The sequence below is a fragment of the Desmodus rotundus genome, chromosome 4, assembly GCF_022682495.2.
Source record: "Desmodus rotundus isolate HL8 chromosome 4, HLdesRot8A.1, whole genome shotgun sequence".
Classification (NCBI taxonomy): domain Eukaryota; kingdom Metazoa; phylum Chordata; class Mammalia; order Chiroptera; family Phyllostomidae; genus Desmodus; species Desmodus rotundus.
The window spans coordinates 109,253,537-109,268,849 of NC_071390.1; the positions used below are offsets into that span (position 1 = coordinate 109,253,537).

General features: G+C 47.4%; 1 protein-coding gene across 5 annotated transcripts; it reads right to left on the reverse strand.

Moving 5' to 3' along the window:
* Positions 1-229: 229 nt before the first annotated feature.
* LOC123478520 (retrovirus-related Env polyprotein from Fv-4 locus) lies at positions 230-5,875 on the reverse strand. 5 transcript variants are annotated; one of them, XM_053923177.2, is made up of 3 exons: positions 5,382-5,875; positions 2,972-3,188; positions 230-1,846 (listed from the first exon to the last, which is right to left on the reverse strand). In XM_053923177.2, exon 3 carries the CDS (start codon positions 1,575-1,577, stop codon positions 645-647), a length of 933 nt encoding a protein of 310 aa, XP_053779152.1. In that variant the 5' UTR covers positions 1,578-1,846; positions 2,972-3,188; positions 5,382-5,875; the 3' UTR covers positions 230-644. The 5 variants fall into 5 exon arrangements, with proteins under 5 accessions (XP_053779152.1, XP_045042420.2, XP_045042425.2 ...); XM_045186485.3 differs by having other exon boundaries at positions 230-1,855; XM_045186490.3 differs by lacking the exon at positions 2,972-3,188.
* Positions 5,876-15,313: the final 9,438 nt, after the last annotated feature.

The window sequence follows — 15,313 nt, forward strand, 5'->3', positions numbered from 1 at the left end:
CGCTGGCGCAGCTAGAAACGCTCGCCGCCACCGCTCTGGCCGCTTTGCTTCCCGCTGACGTTCTGCCCTGGGCGCTTACGGAGTCCTGTTTGGGAAGAAAGGGTGTGGGGTCCCCAGACTCCCGGGGACCGAAATGGGGTGCAGGAACCCTGCACCATCTCCCGTCAGGCAGCACCTTAGACCCTGTTGTATCCCGACCGCGAGCAGAAAATCAAATGGAGACGTGTGGAGTGCACTTAGATGGTACTTTATTTTTACCTGCGCAGGGGCGTACTCCCAGGGTGCCGGTTAAGGCTGCAAAGGGGAGGCGCCGAACGCTCACAGGCTAGCTCTTTTATGCGGGCGAAGCAAGCAAGCAAGCTACAAAAGCGGAGGTTGTGGTTGTCTCTGCATAGCTCTGGGCTCGGGAGGAACTTTTGCCAGATACCAAAATTTTCTTTTGAAACCCTGTTTCCTTGTCGACAAGAACCATTTGTCTCACTTAGTATAGGTGCGAGGGCCATCTCTTGGAGGCATGTGTATCCTGTTTACAGCTTACTTTGGCTGACAATGTTGTTTCCCTTCCTTGCTCATTCTGGCGCTCAGAAATGCTTACATTTGCCTAGCCCTCAACATTCCCCCATTTCCTTGTTGGCACTTATGAGTCAAACCCTCGATTCATCGTCTTCCTGGCTAGTCTCCTGTGGCCTCTGAGGTTTTATGACAGGTTGCTGCTTCATCTGGGTCACAATCTGGGTACCGTTTAGCCTTTCCTCTGCTTCCCCTGTTGGCCTAGTTGGGGAAATTTCAGGCTGAGAGGTCTTAGGTGTTGTTGGAACTGATTGGGGATTTCTGGTGGGTCCTCTGGGCAGACCTTGGCCTATCCCTTTCAGGAAGAGCTCATTACTAATGGTGTGCTTTCGTACAGTGAAGAAAGTCCCTGGGTCTGTCCCAAATACATATAGTCTTATTCCCCAAGTCCTGCCTTTTGTCCATTCAGGATCAGCCGGGTTCAAAATAGTTACAATTGTAGGGTTGCAGCTGTCTAGGGCGCAATTATTATTCCACCCTAACCCAGGCTTCTTGCTTGGGTCGCGGTAAAGGATAATGTGTTTATCCTGTCCTGCCCCTGGTGTCCAGCCTAGGGCTAAGGTCTCACAACCCCAGGCCTTGCAATAATAGTCATCGTGGGATCCACACTTATACCGCTTCCCTGGGGGTGGCTCTGGGCACCCGTAATGCGGGGTGTACCAGAGGTTCTTATTTTTCTGGGCTGGGTCACACCGTGTGTGTCCTAAAGTATAGGAGGACGGGAGGTTGTCTTGCAGGGGACCATTTGCATTGGAATGTCTCCGTGCCGCCGGGGAATCACAAAAGCGGTCAGCAAAGAACTTGGAGAAATCTGCAGTGAGCGTTACTGCAGCATAATTCGAAGTATAATTAGTGGCTATTACAGCCCCGTCTGCGGTCCTAATCAGTACCCACTGCTGTCTGCTTAGTCCTGAGCCTAAATTAATAATACAAAGTAATACTAATACCCTCAACTCGAGGTGAGGGTGAGTCTTAAAGGTCTCTGTGGGTCTTGCTTTACTTTCCATTCTTTAGCTGTTTCTTCTACCGGGGGATCCGAAGGCTTTAGGTGTGACTGATGGATCCAATATGGCTTCTCAGCTATCCTCACCGCGGTGGGGGTGCTTATGATTACCTGGTAGGGTCCTTCCCACCTAGGTTCAAGGTTTTTCTGCCGATGCTGCAAAGTCCACACCCACTGTCCTGGTTCATAAGGTTCCAAGCTGTCTGCGTCCTGTCGGGCTGGTGCCTGGCGCTGGCGCAAGGCTCGGACCTCTCCCCGGATGTGCTGCAAAGCCTGAAGGGACTTAAGAAGATTCTGGTTAGCAGTTTCTTGCTCCTCCGCGGTCAGCCGAGGTATGACTGGTACTGGTTGCCCAAACATGATTTTACAAGGGGTCCATTTACCAACATGAGGGGTATAACGAATTTTCAAGAGGGAGAAAGGAAGGAGCTCTACCCAGTACTCGCCTGTTTCCTCTTGCAATTTGGTCAAGGTTTCTTTCAAGGTTCTATTCATTCTTTCTACCTGTCCTGAACTCAGGGGTCTATAAATACAGTGCAATTTCCAATTAATCCCTAGCCTAGTTGCTAATTCCTGTGAGATTTTGGAGATGAATGCTGGCCTATTATCTGACCCAATGGCTACAGGTAGCCTATAACGGGGAATGGTTTCTTTCAGTAAGATCTTGCAAACTATAGATGTGGTTACTCCCTTCGTGGGGTAAGCTTCTACCCAGCCTGAGTACGTATCTATAAGGACCAGCAGATATCTATACCCAAATCTCCCAGGAGTTATTTCAGTAAAATCAATTTCCTATAGCTCCCCCGGGGCCTTACCCTATATCTGACTTGAAGTGGGAACTTCCTTACTAGGGAATTCACCTTGGCACAAATTTCACATCTTGACACTACCGATTGAACTATGTCTTTCATTCTTAAGCTATAGCAGTATTTTCTTAATAACTGTTCTAACTTAGTCTGCCCTAGGTGGGTTCCCCTATGGATCTCTTTGACTATGAGATCTGCTGCTCCCTGGGGCAAGTATACCCTATGGTCTGGCAATTCTAGCTATCCCTGGTCATTCCTCTTTCCTCCTAAATTCTAACCTTCAAGTTCTTCCCCATGAGTATACTTTGGGCTGATGGACAATTCGGACTGAGGCACTAAAGGTAGTATCTGCGGGGTTCCTTAAAAAGCTGCTTCTCTGGCGGCCTCACCTGCCAACTGGTTCCCTCTGGCGGCGGGGTCTTCCCCTTTCTGATGTCCTTCGCAATGTATTATTGCAATTTTCTGGGGTAACCAAATGGCCTCTTGTAAGGCTAAAATTTCTTTCTTTAAAACTCCCGCACCTGCCTCTTCATAATTGGTCTGGGAATCTGCAGGATGGCCTGGATCCTCTGCTGAGACAGGGCTCTCTTACCTTGCTGGAGTACGTATCCGAGGTAACTCACGGTTTGCACGGCAATCCTGCCCATCCGCTCCAGGTCCTGCAGCAGGTCTGTAGTGGCTTCCAAACACTCCTCTCGTTTTCTGGCGGCAAGGACTGACAGGGCCTCAGCACTCCCGCCTGCAGTAGTCGCTGCAGGTGCTTGGCAATCCCCTGCCGTGCTTTGGTGGGAACTGGGTGCTGGCGAACCCTGATAGGGGTGGCAGAACTTGCCAACTGAACAAGCACAGGTGGCTGATGAGATGCCAACCCTGGGGGGTTCTGCTAGGCCCACACCCCAGGTATCTTGGCCAACAGTACTCCTATCTCCCCTCGCTCATCTGTCTTCTCCTCATGGACTGTTACCATGAGGTATTCTTCTGATATGGGCACAGTCACATTGAGGCTTACTTCAGTCTCCTCATTAGTCCTTTCCCCGACTGTTGGTTCTTTCCTGAAGGTTATAGTTGCCTGAAGCTTCTGCAACAGGTCCCTGCCCATTAATGGGTATGGGAAGTCTGGTAAGACTAAGAAAGAATGGGTGATAGTCTCTTTTCCCAAGTCTGCGATCCTAGCTGTTGTCCATGGGTACGCCTGTGATTTCCCTGTTGCCCCTACTATCTTGGTAGTTGCCTTCTGCAATTGTCCTTGTGGTTGTTTCAGCACTGAAGAGGTGGCTCCCATGTCTACAAGAAAGTCCACTGGCTTTCCTTCGACCCTGAGGGTGACCATGGGCTCCTGGGAGCCAACAGGGATGTAGCCCCGGCCCCCTCAGTCCAGCGTCTCCAATAGCACCTCGGGACCACGTCCAGGGTCCTTGGCTGTTCCACCTAACTTAGGACAATCCTTCTTCCAGTGCCCCTTCTCCTTGCAATAGGCACACTGATCTTTCCCAACCCGTCTTCACCTGCCCTTGTCCATCTTCCCCTTCCCCTTACCTTCTGGCTTCTGGGCCGCTATAAGAATTTTTGCTATCTCCTTTGCCCTGCCAATCTCGGGGTCATCTCTATTGACATATACCTTTTGAGCTATCTCTAGTAACTTACTTCTATTCTCTCCTTCAAACCCCTCAATCTTCTGCAGTTTCTTCCGGATATCTGAAGCTGACTAAGTCACAAAGGCTATGTTAACTATTCTCTGGTTCTCTATAGCTTCTGGGTTGAGGGGAGTATAGATCCTATAAGCCTCTAGTAATCTTTCTAGGAAAGCAGCGGGAGATTCCTCCCTCCCCTGAATCACTTCACTAATCTTCCCAAAATTGGTGGGCTTCCTAGCAGCTGCCTTGAGCCCTCTTAATAAGGTTCGGCGGTACTGGAGGAGCGCTTCCCTTCCTTCCGTGGTATTGGGGTCCCACATGGGAGGTTGTGAGGGGAGAATATCTCCCACCACAATCTTTGCAGCCTCCCTACGGATTCTTTTCCTTTCTCCTGAGGTAAATAGAGTAAATATTATCTGCTGACAATCATCACAGGTTGGCTGGTGAGTCCTAAATATAGTTTCTAGTAGAGAAATTAATCTCTGTGGTTCCTCAGAAAATGGGGGGTTCTGGTGTCTCCACAGATCACTAGTGGAGAAAGGAACATATATCAACCGAGGGGGTGCTCCGACTGGGGCATCCGGTCCGGGCGGTGCCTCACGAAGTGGCAGAAGTGCCGGAGGTGCTGGGGGTACTGGAGCCTCCTGCCCATCCCTGGTTCCCCCTTGGGTGTGAGGAGGGCTCGTGAGTGTCCCTCCCTCCTCTGGCTGGGTATATTGCGATTCTTCCCTCCTAGGGTAGGGAGGGGGCGCATTCAAGGGGTCTGACATGTCCTCCCCAGGACTAACAAAACTGTTCTTCCCCGGGAGGCACTCCTTCTTAGGCATTTCTGAATATAGCCTGGTTTGTCTGTGGCTATGTCTACCCACACATTGATCTAAACCATCTGATCGGGGTGTGGGACTCTATAAACTGTGGCCCACACTGCAAACAATACAGGGAGGTCGAAAGTCCCCTCTGTAGGCCATCCAACACCAAAAGTTGGCCACTCTAGTTGGCAGAGTCCGCAAGAACTCTGGATCGACCTGCACACTCCCGTAGCCGCGTACACGGCGCCGGAAATCAGAAAAGTTATTCAAAATGCAATCGAATGGGGAGTTCGGGGTGAACTCCCGGTTAGTAACAGGTAACTGAGACAGACACACAACACGAGACAGATATGACAAGTCCACGCGGCACAATGTCTGGCATAGGTCAGACTACAGAAACCAAAATTCAGAAACCAAAATTTAGAAACCAAAATTCGGAGAGTGGGGTCCCACTTCCGAATTCCTGGGTAGGTCTTAGGCAGGGTCCTGCCTGCTACCTCAGGGCAAACTCCAGAGAACCGAAACCAAAATCAGAAGAGGATCCATACAAATTACTTACTCAGTTTGAACGGTCTCCGAAAGTGAAACTCCCTAAAGGGAGATCTCGCTGGGGCCTCCAAATGTTGTATCCCAAACGCGAGCAGAAAATCAAATGGAGACGTGTGGCATGCACTTGGATGGTACTTTATTTTTACCTGCGCAGGGGCGAACTCCCAGGGTGCCCGTTAAGGCTGCAAAGGGGAGTTGCCGCGAACCCTTACAGGCTAGCTCTTTTATATGTGTGCGAAGCAAGCAAGAAAGCTACAAAAGCGGAGGTTGCTGTTATCTCTGCATAGCTCTGGGCTCGGGAGGAACTTTTGCCAGATACCAAAATTTTCTTTTGAAACCCTGTTTCCTTGTCGACAAGAACCATCTGTCTCACTTAGTATAGGTCGCAAGGGCCATCTCCTGGAGGCATATGTATCCTGTTTACAGCTTACTTTGGCTGACAATGTTGTTTCCCTTCCTTGCTCATTCTGGCGCTCAGAAATGCTTACATTTGCCTAAGCCCTCAACAACCCCAGACCACTTTGCCTAGGGCGATGGGCCACGATGCAGTGTGCAGAAGATGTTTTACTGAGCGGTACGCGTGAAACCTTGTGGTTTGGCGAACTAATGTCGCCCCAATAAATTCTATTACTTTTTAAAAAAAAAATGTAAACGGTGTCAGGAAAAAAAAGGATATTTCAAGACACATTGCCTTAGTAGTTTTGCAATATCCGATACTAGCCCGTAAGTGTTCCTGGTGAACTGTAAAGATAGTTACCACCGCGCCTGTGCTCTGTGAAAGCATGCAAGTAACTCGAAAATCGCACCTTACTTCCGGCTATTTGCCAGTGTTCAGACACTATTGGTGGGAAAATAGCAAAGTTACAACTTCTTACTTAGAATTTATCATTCTCCTTAGAATTCTGGAAACATCCGTCAGGTATTTTTAGTACAATTCCACAACATTTGAAATATAATTAGGTAAAAATACAGTGAATGAGGATATCTAATTAATGCCACTAGCCTGGAAAATGTTTAGCATTCCATTCAGTTCATTCAAGATATCCAAGCTTTATATCCTGAAGGCTTTGTTTTTCTAAAAGGGTTCTTGAACTTCTGGCATCCTCTGGAAGTTCAACAAATATTTGCTGAGTTATGTTAAAAAAGACTCCGTGCATGCAAAGATAAACAAAACAGATGCTTGACCTCAAGGAGCTTTAAACTTAGAAATTTCAGCACAAATGAAACTTCGATTGAATCGTCAAAGAACACTCAACTAACTTAGTAACTATTTAAAGCCAGGACAATTATTAAGAGCAAAGAAATTTAGCAGTACATATATTTCCCGAGTAGGAACTCACTAAGTAAAAGACTGCTAGATACTTTGGAAATTTTTCTTCAATAAAAACAAGTTTAAAACACTAACAAAAGTTCTATTAAAAATCAATCGGTGTCCTACAACCACAGAAAATAGAAAAGGCAGAACACTCCGGAAGGATTAATGTCAGTCGCTTTCTTTACGCACCACACCACCCAGTCCACACTGCCACCGGGCGATGTGGTTCGTCAAATGCAATGAGCCGTCCGCCTCGGGATGACAAGTGTGCGGATACAACATTTGAGCTAACAGGAGTGGTTAGATTGTGAATTTCGTGCAAAATATTCGTGGCAGACAAAGACGGGAAATAGTAGTGTTCACCTGTGGCTCTAACCCAGGGGAAGGCCACCGTTCCCAGAAGCAGACACAGCCGTAATAAGCTTTTGTTTTCGTCGATATTACTAGAAAGGGAGTGGGCATCTGGTGTTGACTTCTTTCTTCACCACCATCCTTGTTTCTGATGTCAAGAAAAACTTTCTAATAAAGTGGCCACGGACAAAGAATTCCAGCTCAAGGTGGAGAAGCTGGCGCGTGGGGTTGGGACTAAGCAAGGCGCCTCTCTGTCTGGGGCTCAAGTCAGCGGGCCCTCCCAGCTCCCTCCCAGCTCCCTCCCAGCTTCCCTACTGTCTGCCTTCGGGTGGGGGGAGGGGGCAAGCCCTGGGACCTGGATTTTGAGCGGACTGAGGATCCTGAAGGACATGTATCTGGCAGGAGGGCGAGAGAGACCCAGGAGGGTCACCCCCACAGCTGCAAATGCTCCATCCAACCACCCCGCGCCACCCCCACCCCGCACCCCACCCCACCCACCCCCACCCCAGGTGTAGGAGGCGGCAGCTGTACTGGTGGCAGCAGAAGCAGTCCTGGCTGTAAACTGCTCGGGTGTGGTTGCTACTGGCAACCAAGCCTCCGCATGCAGCCACGAAGCCCCTGGAAGGAAGGTAGCAGGGGAAAGCGGCTGCGACCCGCGGCTGGGCAGGCTACCCGTACGGCTGTCCCTCCTGCCCATACACTGCGGTCCCTTGGTCCCTTGGGGCCCTGACTCCAGCCGTGCCACAGGAAGGGCCAAAGGGCTCTCGGGGTGGGGTTGTCACTGCCTCGGGAACATCGCATTACTGGAGCCCTCCTGAATGCCACGTGGCAGCTGGGCCTGGAAGACTGGGTTCGTTTTGTGATATCCCATCTTACATAGTTTTGAAAATAGCATATATTAAATCAAGTAATTAGGGAAATTTCTTAAAGTTGACATGCTAAGAATATCACTTTTGGGGGAATTGCTTTCATGGAGCAACTTGGAATCCATGGTTTTAGTGAATGAGGTATCCTATGTAAAATAAAACTTAAAAATTTAAAATTATATTGTCATTAGAGCATATATAGTAATTGAAGCCATGGGTATAGAAGTGATTGCTTTGAGAAGATATGTGTACTAAGGAAGAGAAAAAGGGGACTTGGAGAATAGGGAGATTCAAGTAGCATTTCAGTGAAGCCTGTAAAGGTGAGCAGTGGAAATAAATAAACCTGAGTATTTTCAGGAGTGCCTGACCCGTTGAGCCCCATGAGGGATCACATTTGCCTGCCTTTCATTTCTGATACAGCAGCACCTACCCCAGTGCCAGGCCAATGGGCACTCCACACATCACTCCCCATACACAGTCCAATGTTGTGGGGAGGGCAGGACAGCTGCAAACGCCTTGGCTGTGACAGCTCAATGACTGGAGGTGTGTGCCAGCAGGATGGCAGGCAGTGAGTGAGGAGTGAGTAGGGCGTGAGAAAGTGAGGCCAGCAATGGAGGGCTTCTCTTCCCAAACATTTGGCTGAGAAAGAGCGATGTGGTAATTGTTAGAGGGAGATAGACTGCTCGGGCTTTTTATTTTAAGATGAAAAAAAGGGAGCATATTTATATGTTAAAGAGTAAGAAGTAATGGAGGAGTAAAAAGAGGATGAAGTTAGAGGAGAAGGGAGAATGACAGAGTGAGGCCCCCAAGCAGGCAGAAGCTGGTGCACTCCAGAGCAGGGATGGATTAGCTTCGGGGAGACAGGAAAGCAGGAAGCGAGAAAGGACCTGTGTGGCCACTGAGACACTTCTGGTGGAGGAGAGATTTAGGAAGAGCTCATCTGATGACCTCTATTTTTCTCTATTTTAAGTCTTCTATTTGGAAAGCTACTCTGGGAAAGAGAGGATAATGTGTAGAGAAGTCAACACTTCAGAAAAGCTCAAAATTCTTAACAGAAAGCAAATAATATCTTTCCTCAAAGGTGGATAGATTGAAAAGAAATTCAAGCAAAATCCATACCTATTTATAGCTCTACTATAAATAGGTATGTCACAAAAGTAGAAAAGAAGGCTAATCATTTCTCCCAAATAATTAAAAGATATAGAACAATTTTTGGAGGAGAGTAAAGAAAAAAATTAAGAAAATGACATGTAATTGCAAAAAGGTGTGAACATTTACAAACCCTTTAATCACATAGGGTGTGAAAAGGACCAGAGGGAGTGTTCTCCTTTATTGAAAGGATAGCAGGAGAGAAAGGTCACCTCAAAATCAGAGAAGCAGGGATGATTAATGTTTAGTTTAAAAGATATGTCAGGTTTGGTGACAAGAATGAGCAATATACTGAAGTGTGGGAGACCACAGTGGAATGGGAAAGGATTCGATGAAGTTCAGTTTCAGTAAACAGCATCTAGTTAAAATACTTAGGACCTAGTAGCTGCATTCCATGATAACATTATTGTCTGAAGTCCTAGGCATAGCATTTTGAATGATTCTTGTAGTCTTGAGACAATGCCCAAGATTAATTTACCAAGTAGTGCCCGCATTTAACAACAGACACACACAACAGAAATGCACAACCTTGAATATTAATGAATTTTAGACTTGCTAAGCAAAAAAAAAATCGGGAAGAATTATTAGGAAAACAGACAAGAATATTTTGTTCGAAGAGAACATTGGAGAGCAGTAAGAAAAAACCCTCTCCTTCTATAACAGTGCCAAGTCTGGGAGAGCAAAGGGAAGCTAATAGGAGTAATGTGATCTGAATTAGGCAAGAGTTTGATTTTGTGATAGATATGAAGACCTTACATCTGCTACTGATGGCTGAGTTCCCTGGAAAACTTTATGATCAGTGTTTTACATAGTCTGGAGTAAACTCATTTATTCCTCATTTTATTCATTCAGTACCCATTCAGTACTGAGCCTTTAACACATGCCATACACATTTTTAGGTGCTGGGGAAATTGCTTTGACCAAGATAAACAAGGTGCGTATTCTCATGAAATTTATTTCTAATGGAAGGGTCAACACACAGTGTTGCCCATCACACTTCAAGCTCACAGCCCAGGATGGCCATTGACCTCCAGCTACTGCATCTGCATTCCAGAGAGCAGGGTGGGATAAGAAAAGGGAGATTTTTCAGAATATCCACATAGCACAGTGCTTACATATTACTGGCTTAAAGCTTAGTCACGTGGCCAAACCTAGCTGCAAGAGAGGCTCAAAAAATGTAATCATATAGCTGAGTAACTGACACAGAAGGTAGAAATGGGTATTGAAAAGTAACCAGCACTCTATACCACACTTTGTAGGGAAAGATCAGAAGTTTCGACTTCAGGAATAATCGTGATAAGATTTCATAACCCTTTGCAAGCATGTATGAAAAACGTATGCAAGCAGGCCTGCAATAATCTTTCCTTAAGCAAACAGGACAGAGACAGTGGAGAGAGGCTTAAGCTACAGAATGAAACTAGGTTAGATGTAAGGACGATTTTATGGCAGTCAGGTGACCGGGATGACACAGCATGTGTACTGTGACTAGTAGGGTTCCAGCTTGAGTATTGCAGCTAGTGGTTCCTTATAGAACAGGATTTTGTGTGAGAGTAATGTTGTATCCCGAACGCGAGCAGAAAATCAAATGGAGACGTGTGGAGTGCACTTGGATGGTACTTTATTTTTACCTGCGCAGGGGTGAACTCCCAGGGTGCCTGTTAAGGCTGCAAAGGGGAGTCTCGCTGAACGCTTTCAGGCTAGCTCTTTTATGCGCGCGAAGCAAGCAAGCAAGCTACAAAAGCAGAGGTTGCTGTTATCTCTGCATAGCCCTTGGCTCTGGAGGAACATTAGCCAGATGTCAAAATTTTCTTTTGAAACCCTGTCTCCTGTCGATAAGAACCATCTGTCTGTCTCCTGTTTTCAGCTCACTTTGGCTGACAATGTTGTTTCTCTTCCTTATCTATTCTGGTGACCTTCAAGATGTTTTCTGCTTAGCAATGCTTATAATTGCCTAGCCCTCTTGCCTAGCTCTCAACAAGTAATAGATACCTTTCTCCTGGGCCGAGTTTATTGTTATCATCGTATTCTCAAAGGCGTATGTGAACAAAAATGCTAAGAATTCCTGTAGCTGACTGGGTATGGAACAACTCTCATTCCCAACTTCAGAAAATTATAATCCAGAATTTGTAGTAAGTGGGCATTGGATGGTGCTGGTATTCACATTTTAGTGAACTGTGCAGTGTCCCTTCCGTCTGCCTCTTCCCATGACTCCCGAACTCTTCTCCCATCTTCTTTCACTCACAGCATGTAGGTTTCTTCCTGCCAAGTGAGTCAATTGAGATGAGAATGTTAATTTATTTGACATTATGCTCTGAAAAAAAAATGAGGGTGTTAGTTTGCCATAACATCAGGGCATTAATGCTTATTGGACAGGTCAGTTTCAGCCCCAAACGTCCAGTGGGATTACAGTCCCAAACCTGGGGGCATTTTATGAGATAAGTTCTAAGAGGGGCGTGCAGTGTTGAGAATAGGCGTTTCTTTTTCTTTTTCTTCTTTTTTAAAAAAATGTTTATTGAATAATGTCAGTAGGCAAAAAATGCCCCTGCTCACTCTGGTGAGTTCAGTGAGGTGTGTGCATCACGTATTTAATGGGATCTAGCTGGTTCTCTCTTGAAAAGGAAATAACCTGCCTCAGCTCAACACTGGGGCTTCCCATTGAGTGTTTCCTTCCCTTGCTCCAGGGCATTTCCTGACCCTACAACAGAAACTGGCACATGATGCTCCACACATGACTAATTAATTCTATGTGCAAGAAAACCCAGTTGTTAGAAAAATTAATCACCTTCTGACTCTACAGAGAATAACACAAGTCAAATGTACAGATAAAATGACTTAAATATCAGTTTTAACCTCCTCCTTCCCCAACATTCTTAAAGGAGCCAGGCCAGACATGAGACCCAGGGTGCAGGGAGGTTAGTGGCCCTCTCCTCAGGAAGGCCTGCCCAGGAGCTGGCCAGGCTGGCATCTGGGAACTTAGATTTCCGGCAGTTCCCACCACCTTTAGTTAAGAGGGGCTCTCTGTGCCTAAACGGTTTGTACAAACAGTGTGGCTTGTGTTAAACACGGGCTTTCCTTCTGGGGTCTGGAACGTGGCTGCGTGCTGGGTCGGGGATGCCCACAGCACAGGCCCCGGACAAAATCTCAGGGCACCGAGTCTCTCTGCTGGCAGCCTCTCACCTGTCCCAGAACTGCGTGGTGGGGGGCTAAGTGCCCTATGTGACTCCTCTGAGAGGGGACATTGGAAGCCCTGCCTGGTACTCCTGGACTTCTCCGCTGGAGCCTCTGCAAATTTTGCCTCGTCCTCTCCCTGTAATAAATCAAAACCATGAGCCCTCCTAACGAAGCAACAAACCTGGGGGTCTTGTTTCTTCCGATCCACCTAGCAAAACAAGGTCAGCGTTTACTCTTGCCAACTTTCCCTCCCTTTGTACACGGAAATCGCTAGACCCTTATCGATACAATAAGTTGCCTATTATTACTAATAACAATAAACTTGTGTGACTAAGGTAAGTGCCTACAGCTGAAGCCGAGGATCAGTCACCGGCATTACAGCATTACCTTCCGTCTCCGCGTGCTCGTGCCTCCCTCCCGGAGCCGACACCTTCCTCCGCGAGGGCAGCTCCCGGCCGGCGCCCGCAGTTGCGGCGCGTCCCTCCCTGTGCAGCGGCGTGCACTCCCCTTCCGTCCCGTCCACCAGGCGCAGGTCAGTGGTCCCGAAGCTCCGCGCCTCGCGCAGCACCGCGTCCAGCGGCGCTTGGCCTGCGCCGGCAGGGCACCCGCGCCCCGGGTCCCACCCAAACCGGCGCCGAAGGCGGCGCGGGGCGCGGGGGTGGGGGCCCGGAAGCGGGGTGACAGGGCGTGGGGTGGGCAGCGGTGGCGCTCGGGCCTCCGTGCGAGCGCCAACGGCAGGGCGGCGGGAGCGGTGCGTGGGCGAGCTCTGGCGGAGGTGCGTGGGGGCGGTGGCATGTGGACGTGCAGGCGATCTCCGCTTTCCTGGCCTAATGTTCTGTACTGTAGGGAGCGTTATACACAATGGTTACCAAACATTTAATGGAAAATCTAAAAGCGCAAGATACTCTTTTCAATTGAAACCACATGTGGAAACCCAATGTAAAACAGATGAGAATGGAGCTGCTTTAGTGAAGTTTGGGCAGAGCAAGCAGGATGGCGCTGGCAGAACTGGAGCTGGGTCCCCAGGCTGTCTCCTGCTATTGCTTTCCCTTTGGGGTAGACAGCTACTCTGTGCACTTGGTTGGTTGAGAACCTCTTACAAACGCCAAAAACTCACTGGAATTGAATAGAATGTAAACAACTGTGGTTAGTAATGAGGCTTTATATGTGTATTTTATTTTGGGTGTTCTATACAACTCGTAAGAGATCTATAGATCTCATCTTCAAGGCATTTCACTTCTGCCAAGCTCCTCTTTTCAAGCCCCTACCCCTCCAGGACCTTAAGCAGGAGGTAGGGCCCTGCCTCTCCTATGAGCAGCCATTGATACAACCCCCCTCCTGTATGAATAGTCACTGAGACAACACATCTGGAAAGAGCAACTGGCGTTTCATTGTTATTGACGTTGACTTCTGTGCTTTCTGTCGTCCTCAAAGTGTCCTTGGGGAAAGTCGTCTTCCCCTGGAGGTTTCCGTCAGATTCTTTTCTGTTGCACCTGAAGGCTAGCCAAGGTTTTGTGCGTCTCTGCAACTCTGAGTCTCAGGTGTCTCAAGTTGGGGACATCCTAGGACATCCTGTTCAGAAATTGGAAGGGATAAGGAGACACGTGTTTTTATCAGCATTAAAATTCTCTGGGAGGACACCAAGGGAAATATAAACACAGGCTGGCTGTGAAATCTAAACATCATTTAAAAAAACAACCAAATATCCTCAGTGGGCTAGGATTACTACTCTATTATTAAAAGCAACTTTAGGACTAGACAAAACAAATACGAAATTGGAGGGGGGCTATTGAATGTGAACTTGTCTGTGCTATACAGGAAAATTTTCTACTTGGTCACTTCATAAGGAAATACTAGAGAAAGATGAAAGGATATATTTTTTCCCTTAGTGTCGATACAACACATAAGATTCACTGGAGGAACTTGTTAAAATTGCAAATTCCTGCATTCCTTCAAACCCAGAGATCCTGCTTCAGCAGATCCTGCGTGACATATTCCAGGTGCTTCTATTATGGAGGATCCCAGGAGGAAACTCGCCAGTCACCTGTGATCATATCTGAGCTACCACAGTGAGGACAGGATGGAGGCCAGGGACCTAAGCCCATGCTTGGAACCAATGAATGAAAAGGACCCTCACGCACATTTCTTATTATTTCCCGCAGTGCCACCCCTCTACAAAATTGTACTGCGTGACTGCATAGTTGTAGTTTTCTAAGAAAAACAAAAGTTTTTACTTTCATGTTGTATAGCATTATATAGTGTTAGCACACTATATACTTAATCATTAGATTATTCTTATTGAAGTTAATCAGCTCTCTGTTCTATCTGCCCATTTAAAATTTGTTGAAGAATAAAAAATTTACACATGCCCCCCGATACCAGAATATATGAGGTATGAAAAGTTTATGAAAACAAATGAATTTATTCACTAGTCTTTTGAATATCAGGGCATCTCCTTTCACTGGTTCATTCACATTCTCTGCTCCCCACCCTGCCCCACAACCCTCCACTTTCTTCAGACCCCAACACACTAGGGCAATCCTGCCATCTCCCAGAGCAGCCAGATGAGGCCCTCAGCTGCTCCTGGTGCCAACATGACTTATGCCACTTAGGAGTTTGCAGCAGGCCTTTCCTATCCTGGGAGGACACCTAGGTCACCACAGGGAAAGCAGACCAGCTCACACCTCTGCCTGCATGTGCTGTCCTCCAGTCTGGCATCTCGTTTTCCTCTGCGCCTTCTCTCCTGGCTCCTTGCACTGTTGGTCTTGTAGCAGAGGAAAAATAAATTTCCCTCCATCCTTCTGAGTTCTTGGCTGAGACCCTGTAATAAAAGATTAACTAGAGAAAAACAGAGGTTTATTAACACAGAGACCTCATGTATATATGGGACACCCAGGAAAAGATGAGGAACTCTCCGAGGTGGCTTAGAATTTAGTCCTAAATACCATCCTAATAGGTGAGAGGAGACTTAGGCCTCCCAGGTGAAAGGAAATGGTTTTCAGAAAAGATGAGTGTCCTTAGAAGAACAGATGGGAGGCATGATAGTTTGTGATAAAGTCTGTCTGGGTGTGGTATTGACATCCAGACTCC